The sequence below is a fragment of the Mustela putorius genome, unplaced genomic scaffold (genome assembly GCF_011764305.1).
Source record: "Mustela putorius furo isolate JIRA1106 unplaced genomic scaffold, ASM1176430v1.1 tig00537350_pilon_pilon_pilon, whole genome shotgun sequence".
NCBI classification, from domain to species: Eukaryota; Metazoa; Chordata; class Mammalia; order Carnivora; family Mustelidae; genus Mustela; species Mustela putorius.
The window spans coordinates 22654900-22675864 of NW_025422471.1; the positions used below are offsets into that span (position 1 = coordinate 22654900).

Sequence of the window (20965 nt, forward strand, 5' to 3'; positions counted from 1 at the left end):
AGAAGATAAGAGCAAACATTAAATGAGACGTGATTATATTTTCTAATTTGTTTCATTCTAGCATCTTAATTTGGTATCTCCTATTTCAATTAATAACCACAAACAAAATCCTCTTACTCCATTAATAATCCTTATTTTAATAACACTTCTAACATATATGCTACTCTAACCATGTGTGGTTTTACATATTCTCATCTTGCTCCATGTTTTAAGATTTTTTTTTTTTTATTTGACAGAGGGAGAGAGAGATCACAAGCAGGCAGAGCAGCAGGCAAAGAGAAAGAGGGGGAAGCAGGTTCCCTGCTGAGCAGAGAGCCCAATGCGGGGCTTGATCCCAGGACCCTGAGATCAAGACCGGAGCTGAAGGCAGAGGCCTTAACCCACTGAGCCACCCAAGTACCCCATCTTGTTCAATGTTTTAAAATATATAACATAATCTGTAAATAATACAGATCTGAAAGTCCAACTGTACTTGCAGAACCAGACTGTGCTATTATTTTTGAACATGGATTGGAGGGGAGGGAGTATACTATTCAAAGAATGGAGTGAAGGAGCTATAACTAGTTAAGCTTACCCTGGGTTCTTTCTAAGATATTAAGTCAAAAAGACACGGATATTTTCAGGAGTTTGATGGGAAAATTTCAACATCAGTGGCAATCTGGGATCAGTGGTTCAGGTATAAATGATGTAGGAACCTACAAAATTTGTGTGCAGAGCTGTGTGTACATGCATATTTATCTTAGTACAGGGCTCCTACCTTTCAAATTCTTAATGGGGCAGGAGTCTGTGACCTAAAAAGGGTAAAAGACCCAGGAACATTTAAGAAGAAAACATATTAAAAGGAATGGTACATACTCTTAAAGAAATTTAAATAATTTTTTAAAGCTTTATTTACTTGAGAAAGAGAGTGCATGTGTTCGTGTGTGTGTGTGTGTGTGTGTAGTTTGGGAGGGGCAGAAGGAAAGAGAAAGATTCTTAAGCAGGCAGACTCTGCACTGAGTATGGAGCCCCATGGAGGGCTCAATCTCACGACCCTGAAACCATGACCTGAGCTGAAACCAAGAGTCAGACATTTAACCGACTGTGCTACCCAAGTGCCCCACAGAAGTTAAGAAATTTAAAGGACAAAGAGAATTTTGCTTAGGTAGGTGAAATTTGTCAGAGTTCATCTGAAAGTTGTGTTTCAAGTTCATCACTACACTCATGGCAAATATTCCTAAATATTTAAAAATTTAAAGTATTTTATATTATCACATCAGAAAGAAGTTTTCTATTTAAAAAAAAAAAAACAACACCTCAAGACATAACATACTGACATATTTTTAAAGAACAAAGTTTTCCCATAATTTAAATCATAGAGTAGTACTGTATTATAAAACCTTCACTGGGAAATCATTTTTTGGGATGGGCTTAATAATGAATATGTGCTGTTTCTCATGAGTAATGTGGTCACCTTAAATTAATGCTAATAAAACTGGTACAGTACATCACAAATATACATAAAACACAATACGTACATTATATACACTCAAGCATTAACCTGGTAAGAATGACTGACAGGTTTACCAAACCCTTGAATTCAAACACAGTCCACAACATTAAGAAGCAGACTATTAAGGTAATGGGGTAGTCCCAGGTAAAATGACCCCACAGATTCTCATCCCATACTCTTGGGGCCCATTTTAGCCCAGCCCTTCTTCTACCACCCTAGACCAACTCCAGTAAGAACAATGTTCTTACATTAGCAAATAATCAGAATTCTTACCCTCAAGCAGTTCTTTTAGGTACCCTGTAACTCAGTGTCAGCTGGCTAGAACAACAAAGCTAGTACATGTGAGGAAGACGAAAATGCTACTCTATTCCACAGGCAATAAAATGCTAGGAATTAAAAACAAAAACCTAACAAGAATGCTAGGATTTTAAGTTCTAAAACTTCTGGAACTTGAAATTCACATACCTAGTCATATAAGGGAGAAAGCTAATCAGGAACATAAGTGGGAACACAAGTGGGACTGAAATCCTTGCCAAGAGATGCCGTATATAGTGTGAAAAAGTTCTAGGACATGACAAGTTACAATTTTACCTTTAACACTAGTAGCAAATGAAACCTAAGGGTAAAATCACAATTTAAATCATTAACAAAAGGCTTCTTTCTAAGACTAATTATAGCCATAATTGTAAGTTACCTCATACTGTTTTTTAAACAAGAGTTGATAAGCATATGCACTTTTAAAATGTCAATAAGGACTAAAAAAATCTTCACATAGTGATGAAGAGGAGGCAATTTGTTTTCCCCTACAGACTGCAGTACACTACTCTCAAATATAGCCAGTGTTCTAAAAACCAGTATGATCAATCCACAGAATGGCAGCTAATACTTTCAAAGCATGTATCCCACACAAGAGTTCTACCTAGTATTTATAAAGAACTCTTTCAACTTAGCAATAATAATAATAAAAAAAACCAACCCAATTTTAAAATGGGTATAAGATCTGAGTATACATTTCTCCAAAGAAGAGGCCAGTAAGCAAAAGGAAAGATACTTAATACCATGAAGGAAATGCAAATCAAAAACCCCAATGAGATAACCACTTCAAACTCACCAGCGTGCCATAATTTAAAAGAGACAAATTTTAAGTATTAATGATGAGATGAACGATGTGGAGAAATTTTAACTGCTGTACACGGCTTGTGGGAATGTAAATGTACAGCTGCTCAGGAAAACAGTCTGGTAGTTCCTCAAAAAGTTAAACAGCAGTTTGGCTCTTACATATATACCAAGATAAATGAAAACCCTGGGCATGAATGTTTACAGGAGCATTGTTCATTATACCTCCCAAAGTAGAAAGAGCCCAAATGTTCATCAACTGACGGAGGATGCACAAAATGTGGTATTAATCATAGAATACAGTATCATTCTACAAAAACCTAACCTAAACACTCATGCATGCTATAGCAGGGATGAACTGTGAAAGCACTGTGCTGAGTATAAATGTTAAAAAAACAACAACAACAACATATATTTTATGATTCCGTTTATATGAAATATTTCCATTTATATGAAATATAGCAGATTTATAAAAGATTAATGGTCAGGTAAGAAAGTTTAGAGAGGAGATGGGGAATCACTGTTAATGGGGTCAGGTTTATTTCCAGGGTGATGAAAATGTTCTAAGGTTGCTTGTGGCGACACGCGTAATTCTGTTAGTATACTGAACAGCACTGAACCTATATACTTTAAATGAGTGAACGGTATATTTTAATTGAAGCAGAGTTTAGTGAATTTTTAAAATTGTATAGTAAAAATTTTTTTTAACTTAAGTATAGTTGGCAATGTTACATTAGTTTCAGGTGTACACAAGTCATGTTTTAATGCGGTTTTAAAAAACCACTCTGGTCTACAAAGTATAATATGGGCTACATTCCAAGACCCCCAGTGGATGCCTAACACCACAGATAGTACTGAAACCTATATATACTGTTTCTCCTATACATACACACCTACCATGAAGTAAATGATCACAGTATGAGATTAACAGCAATAAAATAAAACAATTACAGCAGTATATTGTAATAAAAGTTATGTGAATGTGGTCTCTCTCTCAAAATATCTTCTTGTACTGTGCTCACTCTTCACCATTCAACTGTGAGGCAAATGGAGGCATTGTGATGCAGCATTGGCTACTACTGATCTTCTGGTAATATATCAGAAGGAGGATCATTTACTTCAGGACTATGGTTGACTGTGGAAAGCAAAACCATGGATAAAAAGGAAGTGTACAATAAATCTAATCAATCAAATTATTTTATTCCAATCTTTCTGAGGTATAATTGCTTTTTTAAAAATAACACAAAGTCAGATGCCTCAACAGTTCATTCTCCTTTGTCCAATAAAAAGCCACACTTCTTGCCTCCTCTAACCAGCTGTTTCAAGATGACTGGAGTACTATTTGAACAAAGGCACAACCCATGCATGTACCCTCAGGAGCCCGGGCGTGTGCAGTCTGGATCTGACCATCAACAACTTGCCTTTAATCAGTTCTTAACTACCCAGGAATGCTGTGCAAACCTGAGTAGGTTTTAAAGGAACAATTTCAGATTTCTAAAACATAAATACAGATTAAACTTTCCCCAACTCCCTACTGCCTTCAATTTAAACCTTTTTTGTTACTGAGTGAAGGGTCTACATTCCTGGTATTTACAGTCATTTTTGAGAAATGCTTTGCTTTCTACTATCAGCAATGAAACAATTAGAAAAGTATGTGAGGAAACTGACTAGATTTAAGAATGACTCTCCAGTCAATTCTCTATGAACTGGTCAGAGTCATTATTTCATAAAAATAAATGTGGTTGTGCTGCTCCTTGATGAAAACATTATAGTGACTCCATACTGCTTTTAGGGTGAAATTCAAACTCCTTGGTAGGAGGTAGAAGGACAGCCCCAAATTTTGCTTAATTTTTCAACTTATCTCTCATGACTCCTGGTCTAGGTAACAAGGCTGACTCTTCCTCCCTGCCCGCTAGGGCTCCTGGAACATACTGTTCTCTTCACCTAGGATGCTCTGGTCACAGCTGAGTGCTCCTGCATTGGTCCCCTTTATATATAATGATACCTGCTTATCTCACAGCTTATTTCCACACTGTACATGTCTTGCCCCACCACAAAGAACTCTAAACATTATAGCTACAGCTTATTTAGGCTTTAAAAAGTGTTGGGGGGAAGATGGGGAGACAACGGGTATTAATTATGTCTTTATCCCCATCACCCATTAAAATTGTTGGCCAAAAAAAACCCCAAAATAAAAAACACTCCACTTAATAAATGTTTGTTTCATAAATAACTGAGTAGGGACATTTTAGTTGGGGAGAATTCTAAAAGGCAAAAAGATACAAATGAAAGGGAAGAGTTGAAGTTTTGAGCCTGGAGTATCTTGAAGAACTGTGGCTTTAACAGAAAGGAAGATTTAAGAAGATCTAGTAAGAGGAAATGAAGTGGTTTGGTTTTAGAAATACTTCACGCATACTGTATCAGCCAAAGAAAATGACTTCATATTGTTTCAAAACTTCCTTAATAAAATAAGGCAATAAATTGCCTTATAATAAATTATCAATTACCTCAAATGAAAATAATGGGAAATAATTCAAAATTTATATAATGATTAAAATATTTTTTATCTCTGAAAAAAAAATTTTTTTTTTTTGATAGAACAGGAGCAAGGGGAGATAAGAAGCAGGCTTCCTGCCAGGCAGGGAGCCCGATGCAGGACTCGATCCCAGGACTCTGGGAATATGATCCAAGCCAAAGGCAGATGCCCAACCAACTGAGCCACCCAGGCACCCTAAAATATGTTTTAATTCTTGGTACAAAACTGAATAGTCATGCCTAAACCATAAAGTCTTACTACACACTATATACAATCTAGAACACCCTCCTAGGTTCATCCTTAACACCAGCTTTAATCTTTAGTCACTTTTAAAACTACACTTGACCCTTGAACAAGATGGAGATTTGTTGCTTCCCATACTTAGAAAATGATCAGCAAAAGACCAATGTAGATATTTGAGTACTCTCTCGTAAAAAGCAATCTGTTCTGGCCCAACTTAATAATAAAACATAACATGTTTAATAGCATTTAAAAATAATGGCCTGGAGGTAATGAAAACTAGTATACATCTAATGGTTTTAATATTTTCACCAAGAGCTGGGCATCAATGGTATATTCCATGTTGCACTGGACAGTATGAGTAAGAATACTAAAACCACTGGTGAACAGGATGACCATGAAAAAAAGTAATTAGTTTTTTTTTTTTTTTTTTTAAGATTTTATTTATTTGAGAGAGAGAGAGAGAGAGAGACAGTGTGGGGAGGGAGAGGGAGGATCCCATGCAGACTTTATGCTGAACTCAATGTGGGGCTCGATCCCATGACCACGAGACCACCAGTCAAAATCAAGAGCCTGATGATCAACTCACTGAGCTATCCAGACACCCAAAAGCGGTTAATTTTTAAAAAATCATTTTAGATACATTTTAAATATGAGCAATCTTCTCAAGGACTTCTAAAACTATTCCTTTCTGCAGGGGTATTCATGAAGAGGTTTTAATGAGTGTAGTCAAGAAAACTGGACCTCTGCTGCAGACCTTTCCTGTTTTTTGTTCCAGCAGGAATAAAATGGGAAGCTCCAAAAGGAAAGGGTTTGAATATAATATAACCAATTCTAACAAAATTCTACTGCCTTAAAATTTTTCTATATTTCTCTGGGTGCTGAAATTTTCTTAATAAAGCACTGAACCTTACAGTACAAAAAAATTTAAAAACAACAAGAAAATTCTAATGTCAACCTCCTTTTTGTTTTAATAGTGTACTGCAGCCTACAACCACACTGTGATGCTGTTAGAGTACCTCATATGTCTAACTCCTCTATTAGGAGGATAACTCCTGTTATCATCTCATGGAGACAATGCAAAATGAACAACTGCCTGCAGTGTCAGAAAAACGCTACTCTTGTACAAAGATAAAAAACAAATCACAAATCTTTTTAAATTTTATGTGTAATTTTTTTTTTTACCTCTTCTTTTAGTGCATGTTTCCTCTGCTCCAAACAGATCTCCTTTGCTCTCATCATCTGCAGAGTCTCCTTAGAAACCGCGTATTGGAGTTTTTCCATACGTTCTGCAGCTGCTGCCCATGATGCTTTACCAAATTTCTTCTGATCTGCTCGCATTCGATCGTACACAGCTATTAATAATAATTTTTAGAGACATTAAGACACAAGACAACTTGATATTAAAAATTTCAAAGTTTTAGATCTCACTGACCATACACATAAACATATAAATCCTACTCCCTTAAGTTACCTGTTAGCAGTTCTAAAATATAACAACATATCTTAGAGTCTATTATCTTCAATAAGAATACTAAATAATTGGGGTGCTTGGGTGGCTCAGTGGGTTAAGCCTCTGCCTTCGGCTCAGGTCATGATCTCAGGGTCCTGGGATGGAGCCCTGCATCAGGCTCTCTGCTCAGTAGGGAGCCTGCTTCCTCCTCTCTCTCTGCCTGCCTCTCTGCCTACTTGTGATCTGCCAAATAAATAAATAAAATCTTAAAAAACAAAAGAATCCTAAATAATCATCCTCAGAAATAACTTGTGAAGATAAGGAACTGAGTTGTCAGATTTTAAAACTTTCCTTTTTATTTATTTAGTTTTTGAAGATGTTATTTATTTGGCAGAGCACAAGCAGGTGGAGCAGCAAGCAGAGGGAGAGGGAGCAGACTTCCCAACAAGCAGAACCCAACGTGGGGCTTAATCCTAGGATCTGGGGATCATGACCTGAGGCAAAGAAGGATGCTTAACAGACTGAGTCACTCAGACACCCCAGATTCTAAAAACTTTAAAAATGTTCTTACACATGTTTAGTGTTATTAAATTTCAAAGGTTTTTTTTTGTTTTTTTTTTTTTTTACTTTTTAAGATTTTATTCGTTCATTTGTCAGAGAGAAAGTGAGAGAGAGAGAGAGAGCGCGCACGCATACATGTGAAAACAAGACAGAGGAATGGCACACAGAGGGAGAACATGCTCCCCTGCCTGATGCAGGGCTCCATCCAAGGACTCTGGGATCATGACTGGAGCTGAAGGCAGATGCTTAATCAAATGAGCCACCCAGGCATCCCTCAAAGGTTTTATACATACTTTATAAAGGTTTATATTTCTTATTGGGTACATTAACTAAAATGAGAATCTTAACTATTCAAGATTATTTGAAATTATTTAAATTCACATGTTAATCTTATTCTGAGTTCCTCCAAAAATACTATAATGATCTGATGAAGGAAAAAATAAATCCTAGGTGTTAGCATGGAGCTTATTCTGAGGTTAGAGTTGGAGCAGTACAACCAACACCCAACTTCCTCTCCCACAGCCCCCAAAAAGGAAAAGAAAAAAGTAACTTTTTATTTGCCACAACAAAGCCCTATCTCAAGAGATACTTTTTGAGAATCAAAGAGATAGTATTTTCTCCAGTTAAAGATTTATCACTGATTGTACAGTCGTGGCTTATCCTGGGTCCTATACAATTAAACCAACCACCCTATGCCTAACCACTTTAACAGGTCAGAGACACATTTATTACAAAAGAGGTAGCAGTCTGTTTAGCACTGAACTAGTCTGGCTCTTGAAGTTACTACACATTCACTAGTAGTATCTTTTATATGTAAGTGGTAATTCTGTACTGCTACTAAGTCCTAACCATCTTTTGCAAGGAAGTATATCTCATTAAATCTCTGTCTCTGAGTTTTATGAAATCTTAATTTTTTTTTTACAATAATACGTTTACATACATAAAAATTAAAACTGTATAGGCAGTCTTTTAAAGAAAAAGAGCAGTTTCTGAGGCTCAGCTCTCCCTAACCCCTTAATCTCAATGACCGGATATAAACAATTTTTAATTATTTCTGGTGGTTACTTCCATATAGAAATAGGTTTTATAAACCAGTATTTTTCCCTAAAAATTGACTGCTTCTCAATTTAGTCTTTAAAAACTACCTGTTGAGTTCCTATTATAACAGATGAGGAACTGTGCTTAGATTCTCATTCTCCTCTCAATATAGTTAAATCGGTTCTTTTGGTTTCAGATTTTCTGTAGCCTTCAAGTGCTGACATCAAAGGGATTTTTCCAATGCATAGTCTTGCTCTGAATCTCAATTTTAGGCTTTCTAACAAAATCTCCTCATTGGCTGAATACAAATGATTTTGCCATTTTTAATTTCTACCTATCTTTTAAAACTGTATTATACTATTTTTGCAACCATAAGATCAATATAGTAGTATAATGTAGGAAAACAAAAATCAGAGGATTTGGAATGAAATAATAAATTCCCAAATTCACTTGTAATTGACATGTAACTTTTGGCAAGAAACTTCATTGTTCTGGGGCTCAATTCCCCTGCTTATGAAAAAAGGAAATATAGTATCTAGTCCAAAAGTTTTTGTGAAAAGTACATGAGATAATGACAGTTATTCAAACATTTCTTTCACTTCACATGACACCATCACTCTCTTATTCTCCATTTTAGTGTCAGGAGCAGCTTCCTGTCCTAATTCAGTCTCATGTTGTTACCACAGGAGCTAATCGAGATACTTTGTCCTCTAATACCTTGCCTAGAACATATTCTTACATCTCACTGTTATTCTCTTCACTTGAAATTATTTTCCCCGAAAGTTCAGAAATACTAAGAGTAACAGAGAAAAACTGTTTGTGAATGTAAAATGCTTGGAATACTCCTAGAACACTATTGGGATATCTCTAAAACAGATTCTTCTCTCCCTCTGCTGGCAGTCATAAAGATTTTTGCTAAGTGGACCTTTCACATTTTCAGAGAAACAACTCTCTAATAATAGTGTATGATAATCTGTATGTGTAAAAAAAAGCTCTGAAGGCAATGCAGTTCTGGTGTTCACAAAATAAGTTATGTTTATTTTTAAAAAGTTTAACATGATAACATGTATACCTGTCAGAAATGAGCCCATTTAAGATAGTTTTAAAAGCTAAGGATTAGGGGCGCCTGGGTGGCTCAGTTGTTAAGCCCCTTGCCTTCAGCTCGGGTCATTATCCCACGGTCCTAGGATCGAGCCCCACGTTGGGCTCCCTACTCAGTGGGGAGTCTGCTTCTCTCCCTCCCACTCCCCCTGCTTCCGTTCCCTTTCTGTGTCTTTCTCTGCCAAATAAATAAATAAAATCTTAAAAAAAAAAAAAAAAAGCTAAGCAATAATAGGGGCAACTGGGTGGCACAATTAAGCGTCTGACTCTTGATTTCAGCTCAGGTCATAATCCCAGGATCTTGACATTGGGCCCCACCTCCAGCTCTGTGCTGTGCTCAAGGTTTGCTGAATATTCTCTTTCCTTTTTCCCTTGCCCTTCCTACTCACACACTCACTCCCTCCCTCCCCCTCTCTCTCAATCTCCCTCTAAAATAAATAAATCAATCTTCAGAATAAAAGCTAACAATAATACATGAAATTAGGTGGACATCTGCCTCTGCAAATGAAAAAAAGTAAAATAAAAGGGCATGTTTTACTCTTCCTCTAAAATGAGAAATTAGAAAGTTACCTTCTGATTGGAAATATAAAGGACAGCTATTACTATCAGCAGCATAAAGCCACAGAGAGTTCATTCTGTTTCCCTGACATGGGAAGAAGGAAACACACTCAGAAAAGGAAAATAAAGGAAAATTAAATGGCCAAGCAAATATATCTCTGTTTGGGTTCAAAAGCTTCCTGCCAGGATAAAGTCAACAGAATTGAGACATAAAGAAGTTTACGGTGACTCTAATGAAGAATTTGGAACCCTATAATGATGGCTGTCATAGACAGAAATGTTTTGCTTAAAATTGGAGAAGTATAAAATAAGAGCAATCATCAAAATTGTATAGAGCCAGAAATAAAAATCATATATAAAAAATACATATGGAATCACTGCAATTCTGTAATAAGTCATATATAGGAAAAAAACAGGAAAGAACCACAAAGCGGTTGCACAGGCAGAAGAATTACAAATTACTAATATTCTAAATTTTCTATAATTCTTACATATTTTCTATAATGCTTACATATTTTAAATTTTATTTATTTGAGAAAGAGAGAAGGGAAGGGGCAGAGAGAGAGGGAATTTTACTTTTTTTTCACTTTTAAAAAATTAACATATAATTTATTATTTGTTTCAGGGATATAGGTCTGTGATTCATCAGTCTTACACAATTCACAGCACTCACCATTTAGCACATACCCTCTCCAATCACCCAGCCACCCCATCCCTCCCACCCCCTCCACTCCAAGAACCCTCAGTTTGTTTCCTGAGATTAAGAGTCTCTTCTGGTTTGTCTCCCTCTCTGGTTTCATCTTGTTTCATTTTTCCCTCCCTCCCCCTATGATCCTCTGTCTTGTTTCTCAAATTCCTCATATCAGTGAGATGATATGGTAATTACCTTCTCTGACTGACCTATTTCACTTAGCATAATATCCTTTAGTTTCATCCAGGTCATTGCAAGTGCCAAGATTTCAATTTTTGATGGCTGCATAATATTCCACTACATACATACATATATATACACACACACACATACATACTACCTCTTCTTTATCCATTCATCTGTTGATGGACATCTAGGCTCTTTCCATAGTTTGGCTATTGTGGACACTGTTGCTTTAAAGATTGGGGTGCACATGCCCTTTCAGATCACTGCATTTGTACTGTTAGGGTAAATACCCAGTAGTGCAATTGCTGGGTCGTAGGGTAGCTGTTTTCAGTTTTCTGAGGGAACTCCATACTGTTTTCTAGAGTGGCTACACCAGGCTGTATTCCCACCAACAGTGTAGGAGGGTTCCCCTTTCTCTGCATTCTTTTTTTTTTTTTTAAGATTTTATTTATTTATTTTGACAAAGAGAGAGAGATCACACAAATAGGCAGAGAGGCAGGCAGAGGGGTTGGGGGGAAGCAGGTCCCCTGCCGAGCAGAGAGCCCCCAATACGGGGCTCAATCCCGGGACTGTAAGAGCATGACCTGAGCCGAAGGTAGAGGCTCAACCCACTGAGCCACCCAGGAGTACCCCCCCACCCCGCTTCTCTGCATTCTTGCCAACACCTGTCATTTCCTGACTTGTTAATTTTAGCCATTCTGACTGATGTGGGGTGGTATCTCACTGTGGTTTTTATTTGTATTTCTCTGATGTCAAGTGATGTTGAACACTTTTTCATGTGTCTCTTGGCCGTTTGGATGTCTTCTTTGCAGAAATGTCTGTTCATGTCTTCTGCCCAGGTCGTGATCTTGATTGGAGTCTTTGTTCTTCCAATGTTGAGTTTGGTAAGTTCTTTATAGATTCTGGATACTAGCCCTTTATCTGATATGTCATTTGCAAATATCTTCTCTTGATTGGAGTCTTCGTTCTTCCAATGTTGAGTTTGGTAAGTTCTTTATAGATTCTGGATACTAGCCCTTTATCTGATATGTCATTTGCAAATATCTTCTCCCATTCTGTCTGTTGCCTTTTGGTTTTGTTGACTGTTTCCTTTGCTGTGCAAAAGCTTTTTATCTTGATGAAGTTCATCAGTTCATTTTTGCCCTTGCTTCCCTTGCCTTTTGCGATGCATCTAGGAAGAAGTTGCTGCGGCTGAGGTCAAAGAGATTGCTGCCTGTGTTCTCCTCTAGGATTTTGATGGATTCCTGTCTCACATTGAGGTCTTTCATCCATTCTGAGTCTATTTTTGTGTTTGGTGTAAGGAAATTGTCCAATTTCATTCTTCTGCATGTGGCTGTCCAATCTTCCCAATGCCATCTGTTGAAGAGATTGTCTTTTTTCCACTGGACATTCTTTCCTGCTTTGTCAAAGATTCACTGGCCATAGAGTTGAGGTCCATTTCTGGGTTCTCTATTCTGTTCCATTATCTATGTGTCTGTTTTTGTGCCAGTACCATACTGTCTTGATGACAGCTTTGTAATAGAGCTTGAAGTCTGGAATTGTGATGCTGCCAGTTTTGGTTTTCTTTTTCAACACTCCTCTTGTTACTTGGGGTCTTTTCTAGTTCCATAAACATTTTAGGACTATTTGTTCCATTTCTTTGAAAAAAGTTGATAGTATTTTGAAAGGGATTGCATTAAATGTGTAGACTGCTCTAAGTAGCATAGACATTTTCATAATATTTGTTCTTCCAATCCATGAGCATGGAACGTTTTTCCATTTTTTTATGCCTTCCTCAATTTCTTTCATGAGTATTCCATAGTTCTCTGAGTACAGATTCTTTGGAGAGGGAGAGAATTTTTTTTTTTTTTTTTAAAGATTTTATTTATTTATTTGACAGAGAGAGATCACAAGTAGGCAGAGAGGCAGGCAGAGAGGAGGAAGCAGGCTCCCTGCTGAGCAGAGAGCCCGATGTGGGACTCGATCCCAGGACTCCGAGATCATGACCTGAGCCGAAGGCAGCGGCTTAACCCACTGAGCCACCCAGGCGCCCCGAGGGAGAGAATTTTAATCAGACTCCCCACTGAGCAAGGAGCCCAACATGGGGCTGGATCCCAGGAGCCTGAGATCCTGATCTGAGCCGAAATTAAGAGTCAGAAGCTTAACCAACTGAACAACCCAGGTGCCCCTATAATGGTTATATATTTTTAACCATAATGCAAACTTTCTCTTTTAAACAATAATGTACCTAAAAACACAGAAAGCAGACTCTAAACCAAATTTACTGAAAATTATTTCATAAATTTAGTGTACAGTAAGAAAAGACATCTTTAAACCTTAAAATGAACTATTATTAACATTTTTTTTTAAAGATTTTATTTACTGCTTGACAGACAGAGATCACAAGTAGGCAGAGAGGCAGGCAGAGAGAGGGAAAGGGAAGCAGGCCCCCTGCCGAGCAGAGAGCCTGACACGGGGCTGGATCCCAGGACCCTGGGATCATTACCTGAGCTGAAGGCAGAGGCTTTAACCTACTGAGCCACCCAGGTGCCCCTATTACTAACATTTTAATGTACTGTAGTTATCATTTATTTTTTAAATTGTCATTATGCTCTAAGGTGAATACCCACAAATGCGATTCTTAGTTCATACAGTAAGCACATCTTTAACTTACCAAGAAATTGCACCGCAATTGGCTCAGTTAGTTAAGCATCTACCTTGGGCTTGGGTCATGATCCCACAGTCCTGGTATTAAGCCCCACATCAGGGAGTCTGCTTTTCTCTCTCCCTCTGCATGTGCTCTCTTTCACTCTATCTACCTCAAATAAATAAATATTTTAAATATTGCATTCATTTTCCAGAGACTGTACAATTTTACATTACAGCCAGCAATAGAGGAAGGGTTCTTTAGTTATTCTACATCCTTGTCTACCCTTGATATTGTTAGTATTTTTTTTTTATTTTAGCCATTCTAACAGGCATGTGTCGCTACCTCATTGTGATTTTAATTTGCATACTAATGACTGATGGCCTTGAACATCTTTTCTGGCGCTAAAATGCAGAGTAAATGGCCATGTGTTGTGAGTTTATTATTCTCTATTCTATCCCAATGATTCACAGTCTATCCCTTCCATTATACCATGTCACAGTGGCTCTATAATTTATAAAGTCAGGTAACATGTCTCTGGTTTTCTATTTTTCTAAACTGTTTTAGGTATTTTAGTTACTTTGCTTTTCCATGTAAATTGGAATCAGCCTGTTTATGTTTATAGGAAAAAGTCCTGCTTTTTGGCAGGTACCGTGTTGAGTCTATAGATTGCTTTGGAGAGAACAGACATCATTACTATGTTGGATGTTCCAATACATGAACACAACATGTCTATCCATTTACTTAGATCTGTGATTTCTTCCTCATGTTATCTAATTGCAAGCACTATGAATCCTGTACATGTTTTGTCAGACTTTTATAAATGGAATTTTTAAAAACATTTCTATTTCCAACTATTCATTGCCTATATAAATAGGATGCATTTCTGGGTGCTGACCATATTTTCTGTTACCCTGAGAAAGTCACTTGGTAGTCTGAAGTTTTTAAAAATAGATTCTAGGGGCGCCTGGGTGGCTCAGTGGTTAAGCGTCTGCCTTTGGCTCAGGTCACGATCCCAGGGTCCTGAGATCGAGCCCTGAGCATCGGGCTCTCTGCTCAGCGGGAAGCCTGCTTCTCCCTCTCCCACTCCCCCTGCTTGTATTCTTCCTCTCACTGTGTTTCTCTCCATCAAATAAATAAACAAAACCTTTTAATAAATTAATAAATAAATAAATACATATTCCATACAATTTTCAACATGAACAGTATTATCTAAAATAGGAACCACTTTATTTCTTCCTTTCCAACTGGAAGCTGATTTCTTTTTCTTGCCTTATTATAACTAAGATTTGTTACATTACACTGAATAAGAAAGAGGGGTCAAGAGTAAACATCCTAGACTTTGTACCTATTTTGGGGGGAAGCATTCAGTCTTCCACATTAAATGCAATGTTGGCTATAGGGTTTTTGCAGGTGTGCTTTATCAGACTTAAAGAAGTTCTTTTCTATTCCTAGTTTGCTGAGTGTTTTCGTCACACAGAGCATGCTGTATTTTGTCAAATGATTTTTCAGCATTAACTGATATGATTAACCATACTTTTTTTTTTTTTTTTAAGAAGACTAAAGCTTCTCAAACTCAGCACTTTAGACCTTCTGAGCCAGAAAATTCTTTGTCATAGACTGGGCTGTCCTATGTAACATAAGATGTTTCACATAATCCATGGCTCTACTAAATGCTAGTAACACTCTTAGTAGTTGTGACAACCAAAATGTCAGAGACTGACCAGAGACTTTAATCCAGAGACTGTTAAATGTCCTTTTGCATGGCGCAATCACCTTTAGTTAAAAACCACTGCAGTGGGGCGCTCGGGTGGCTTAGTTATTTGAGTGTCTGCCTTCAGCTCAGGTCACAATCACGGGGTCCTGGGACCCCTGCAACAGGTCCCCAGCTCAGCAGGGAGTCTGCTTCTCCTTCTCCCTCTGCACTTCCCCTGCTTGTGCTTTCTTTCTCTCTCAAAATAAATAAAATCTTTAAAAATAAAAAAAGAAAATAAAGCATTTACTCTTCCCATGAATATGAAAATCCTCTTGTCAAAGTCTACAATATTGCAGTTCTGATAAGAATTACATTAGTTTGGGAAGAAATGATTTTTCAAAAAGGATGATAGTATTATCTTAGAGAAAAGTAACTGACTATACACCCAAAAGATTTCTGAATCATAATGAGGGTTAATTGATAAATGTAGGTAATAAATTTTAGTATGAAGCTATTATCATTAATCAGAGCATAAGAAAAGGCTTATCATTGGAAAAGAGAGTCCAGAAAGAAATCCAAGTACATAAAAGAATTTTACTAGGTTTTGACTATTTGGAAGAGTACAGAAACTAACTTCAGGTATAAATAACAATTCAAAGATTAAACTGCTATTGAAGGATTTTCATGGCCACCCATGGAAGGAAGTTGAAAGAAATGGACCTTCAAAGACCTTGCCCTATGACTCTCTTCATTTGGCTTGTCTTGATTTTTATCATTTATAAACTGTAATTCTAAGCATGTACTTTCCTGAGTTCTGTGAGTCATTGTAGCAAATGATCAAACCTAAAAAGGCCGTGCAAACCCCCAAGTTTGTCATCAGTTGGTGAGAAGTGCAGAAGGCCCAGGGACCCTCTAAGGTTCCAAGTAGTGTCTTAAATGTGGGCAGTTTCATCGCATAAGCTGTGGGGTAACAGGTTAGTGTCAGAATTGACTTATGCTACACTAATACCCAATTACTAATTTTTAAAGGTGGAGTATGTGTAAACACATGCCCAGAAAAGACTGAAAGGATCTACCATAATTTACTAATAGTGATCTTTTTTATCTACTAGGACTATGAGTAGTCTTAATACATTTTTCTATAGAACTCCTGCAAACATGAAATATTTCAGTCATTTTCAAAAATATCTAACAAGAATAACTTTACTAGGAAACTCACCTTTTTGTGCTTTCGCTGTGATTTCAAAATACTTGACAGTAAGATCTTGAATAGACAGCACAGCCATGTGAGCTTTTCGCTGCCAATCAGCATCTTCTTTTTGTAGACTTTCAATTCTTCGGGGACCCAGATAATCATTCTCCATGGAAATCTTTAGACAGAAAAAAGGAAAATTAAGAGGGCCATTTCTTTCTTTTCTTCTTCCTCTCTTTTTGAAAGATTTTATTTGACAGAAACAATGAGACAGGGAACACAAGCAGGGGGAGTGGAAGAGGGAGAAGCAGGATTCCCGCTGAACAGGGAGCCCAATGCAGGGCTCAATCCCAGGACCCTGGGACTACGACCTGAGCCCAAGGCAGATGCTTAAGGGCTGAGCCACCCAGGAGCCCCTTTCTTTTTCTTTCTTCATTCCTTAAACATTTACTGAATGTTCACAATCAGGCAGGCATTGTGTCTCAGGCTAAAACAAACAATACTTGTTTTCTCTTGCCCTAGAGTATAAGCCATTAACTTATTAAAAAAAAAATAAATTAATAATAATGTTAAAGACCTCTGACACAGAAATTTGTTCCCCATTCCTTTCTCTATCTTCTTTTTCACCCTTCCCCTCCTTCATATATAAATAAAGTACATACAGCAAAATATAAAGATGTTATTTTGGGGTGCTGAGATAACAAGAAATATATTTCCTACTTTATGATAATTATATTTTCAGGTTAAAAATTATTTGTATCACTAAATACTTATTTTATAACTGACATAAATAATTGAAAACTCAGATTTTTAAGGCTGATAATTTATAAAAATCAGCCCATCTATGCACTAAAGATCTCTGGGCAAAAGTAACAGACAAAATTAATGATTACTTGCAAGAGTTACAAATAAAACAAAAGAACAAAGCAGAGCTAAAAATCGAATGATGGACAGGGAGGTACTAGATGAATGCTAAAGTAAAATTCACAGACGTGACAGTATTAATATAAAAACATATAAAAACACTACACAGCTATGTTTAACATGGAAGAAAGGTGAAATCCAGGAAGACTAGGAATGGATCCTCTGTGCATTCCATCCTGCTTTATCATATAGTGTGAAAAGACTGCTTAAAAAATTAAATGAGAACATCTTATTAGGATGATAAAAAAAAAAAAAAACACAGAGAAAGGTATTAATCCACCCTGGCATATTTCTAAAAAACTAATCAACTATCATGAGCCACCAAAAAAGTTGTAAAAAAAATTTTAAGAGGTAGAAATAATACAGGCCATATTCTCTAAATGGTGCAATTAACAAATTAAAAGAACAGTCTGAACCCAAAATAAAATTTTAATCACCAGGAAATATAACCTAGAGGAAGATAACATTTGGTTTTGATCTTGAAAATATACAAAAATATACAAATATACAAAAATATACAAAAAACAGTATACTGCTCCTTAAGCAAATGAAGAGGTTTCCAGATAGAGGGGGAAATATACCAGGTGCAAGCGCACCTGGTTCAGAAGCCAGCACACAATGAGCAATTTCTAATAAGCAGTGTTATGAACGGACAATAGCAAGGCACAAGAAGGGATCAAGAATGACTAGAAGGGCATCTGGGTAGCTCAATTAAACTAAGCTTCTGACTTTGGTTCAGGTCATGATCTGGGACAGAGCCCCACGGGGGCTCTGCTTCTCCCTCTACCACTCCACCTGCTTGTGTGTGCTCAGTATGTGCACGCTCTCTTTCTCTCTCCCAAATAAAAATCTTTAAAAAAGAAAGAAAAAAAATGACTAGAAAAAAATTGGGGGGTGCCTAACTGGCTCAGTTGGTGGAGCATGAGACCTCATCTCGGGCTGGAAGATGGAGTCCTACACTGGGTGTAGAGATTAATTAAAAAAATAAATACAATCTTAAAGAAATATCTGTATATAGAACTGCCATTTCCTCAAGAATTAAACAATGAAGGAGTAGTTGGTTTCATTAAGTTTGATTCTGCAAAAGCCATGGCTAGAGATATAAATTTAGGTGGCTTGCCATATAGATGACATTTACAGCCATCAGAGTGAATGAGGTTATCTAAGGAAGTCATGAGAAAAAGGGTCATGATTGAACCCTAAGGAATACTGACTGTAAAACTGGGTCAACAGCCCACAGAAATAAAGCCAGAGGAAGTGGGTACACCAGTCAAGTGTGGAATCACATAAGGAGCAAGAGTCAAAGGAGGAGAAATTGAACCTGTCCAACACTGCTTAGGGGTCAAGCAGGATGACAACCAGTACCAACAGATATAACAGCAATAAGATCACTGAACTTAGCAACAACTTAGTTCTAGAGTATAAGCAAATTTTCTTTGCCTATTAACACCCATGACATCTTCAGATCTCAGTTCAATTACTAGTTCATGGAAGTCTTCCCAGACTTCCTGTTACAATCTCTTTAGTGCAACACATACCACTTTCCTGCATAGCGCTTATAAGATTTTGTGAATTTTAACTATTAACTATTTGCTCCCTTTAAAGTTCTATGAGGACACAGGCATTTTTTGAGTGTGTGGCTTATTTATTTATTTGCTTCTCACTAGCATACTGCCTGGCATGAAATATGCAATCTAAAATATTTCCTAAATGAGTAATTAAAAATTCACTCTGCACCTGTTTTTAATGAGAGGTGAGAGATGTAGACATGTGTATAAATAAATATTCTTTTGAGGGATCTGAATAGAGAAAAAAGGGTGGTGGTAGGAGAGGACAAACCTTAATGGGTTTTAAATTTTATATTTTATTTCAATGGGAGATCATCGAACAGTCTGAGAAGTGAGTGGTAAGAAGTATCTAGCAAAAGGAAAACAGAAAGATGCCAGGGGAAAATAGGGCAAATTATAGTAGAAAGGTCCTTAAGAAGAACATGGGAAGGAACTGGAGTACTGGTGTAGGGAATCTGCTCTTGGCAAATGTAGGGAAAGTTCTTCCGTGGGCATAAAGAAAGTCAAGTTTTGGATTTGGTAGGATGAGGGGAATTTCTTTTTGATAATCTCCATTTTCCCCTGTGAAGAAAAGCATCCAGATAAGAAAATGTAGTATAGGAGAATGGAGGAAAGAAGACACAAAATAGCTGTTTTTACATAGTAGGATAAGAAACCATTTAGAAAAACTCATTAAGTAAATATTTTTTTAAAAAAGTAACCAGAGTTATTGGTATGATAAAGAGTATGATACCATACTCTTTAAAGGCATTATTATTTTTTAAAGATTTTATTTGTTAGAAAGAGAGAGAGAGAGGGAGAGAGAGAGCATGAGCACAGGCAGACAGAAATGTAGGCAGAAGCAGAGAGAGAAGCAGGCTCCCCGCCAAGCAAGGAACCCGATGTGGGACTTGATCCCAGGATGCTGGGATCATGACCTGAGCCGAAGGCAGCTGCTTAACCAACTGAGCCACCCAGATGTCCCTATACATATCTTCTTACCTTAAGAAAATACCTTCAAAGAATAATAACCAAAGATGTTCACTACAATGCTACTCAAAATAGAAGAAAAAAAACTTGTCACAAATATCTAGTAATAGAGAATGATAATACTTATATAATTCTGTACAAAAATAATGCTTATGAAGTTTCTAGTAACAAAGGACAATCACTTTTATAAGATTAAGTAAAGACACATCAAATCCTAGACATAATTTCAACTATATAATGTCCAGAAAAAAGGAGAAAATATATAGAATATATTACTGAGGTCATCTTTTGTTAGATTGTGGGTGATCATTTTTCTTCCTGTTTGAAATCTGTACTTTCCAAATCTTCTTTAGAGTGTGTGTGTGTGTATACATACCTACTGCTTTTATAATCATGAACCAAAAAAATGCTTTATCTCTTCATTTCACAAACCATACCAACCAGACAAGATGAGGACACATTACCCCAGAGGCTTCCTGTTTCTAGTCAAGCAAACAATGAACTCCTGTTTCCATATAGGAGGAACAGCAAGAGGCAAAATTATGAGACTTACTTTTTTTTCCAGTGTGTGTGGGAGGGAGGGGAAATGGAGATATGATCAAAACCTAAATGTCTTCCTTAATAGCTGGAAAACAGAATTATGTTGAGCTCCATTTCTGGGACCATAAAAATAGTGCCAAGTAAGGACAATTAAATCAGTAGGAGAAGCTTAGATGCTTGATACCAGATTCTGTACTAACCAAGACTGGAATTTCTTAATTCTCAGAAGACAATTACTGTATCTCCAGTCACATACTGCAGGAGTTAAACTTACATGATGCTACTGGATATGGTTGCTTTTTTCTCCCTTTTAGACTTTACCATGGCTAATATCTGGAATCATTCAATTATGTAACTTGAATAAAGATCCCATTGTACTGGGTACTTCAGGGGATGTAACGTAAGACACACATTCTCCGCCTAAGAAATTTATGATCTAATTGGAGGGTGGGGTAAGCAAAGATAAAAGTGCTGCAGA

The 20965-nt window shown here is 36.9% G+C and overlaps 1 protein-coding gene across 1 annotated transcript in view; it reads right to left on the reverse strand.

Annotated features, from left to right (window-relative positions):
- The window catches only part of JMY (junction mediating and regulatory protein, p53 cofactor), a 111293-nt gene that overhangs the window by 34125 nt on the left and 56203 nt on the right, over positions 1-20965 (reverse strand). Inside the window, exons 3-4 of the mRNA XM_004766816.3 lie at positions 16514-16664; positions 6570-6739 (exon numbers count right to left, since the gene is read on the reverse strand). Coding sequence (XP_004766873.1) covers positions 6570-6739; positions 16514-16664 — 321 coding nt within the window. The remainder of the gene's footprint in view (positions 1-6569; positions 6740-16513; positions 16665-20965) is intronic.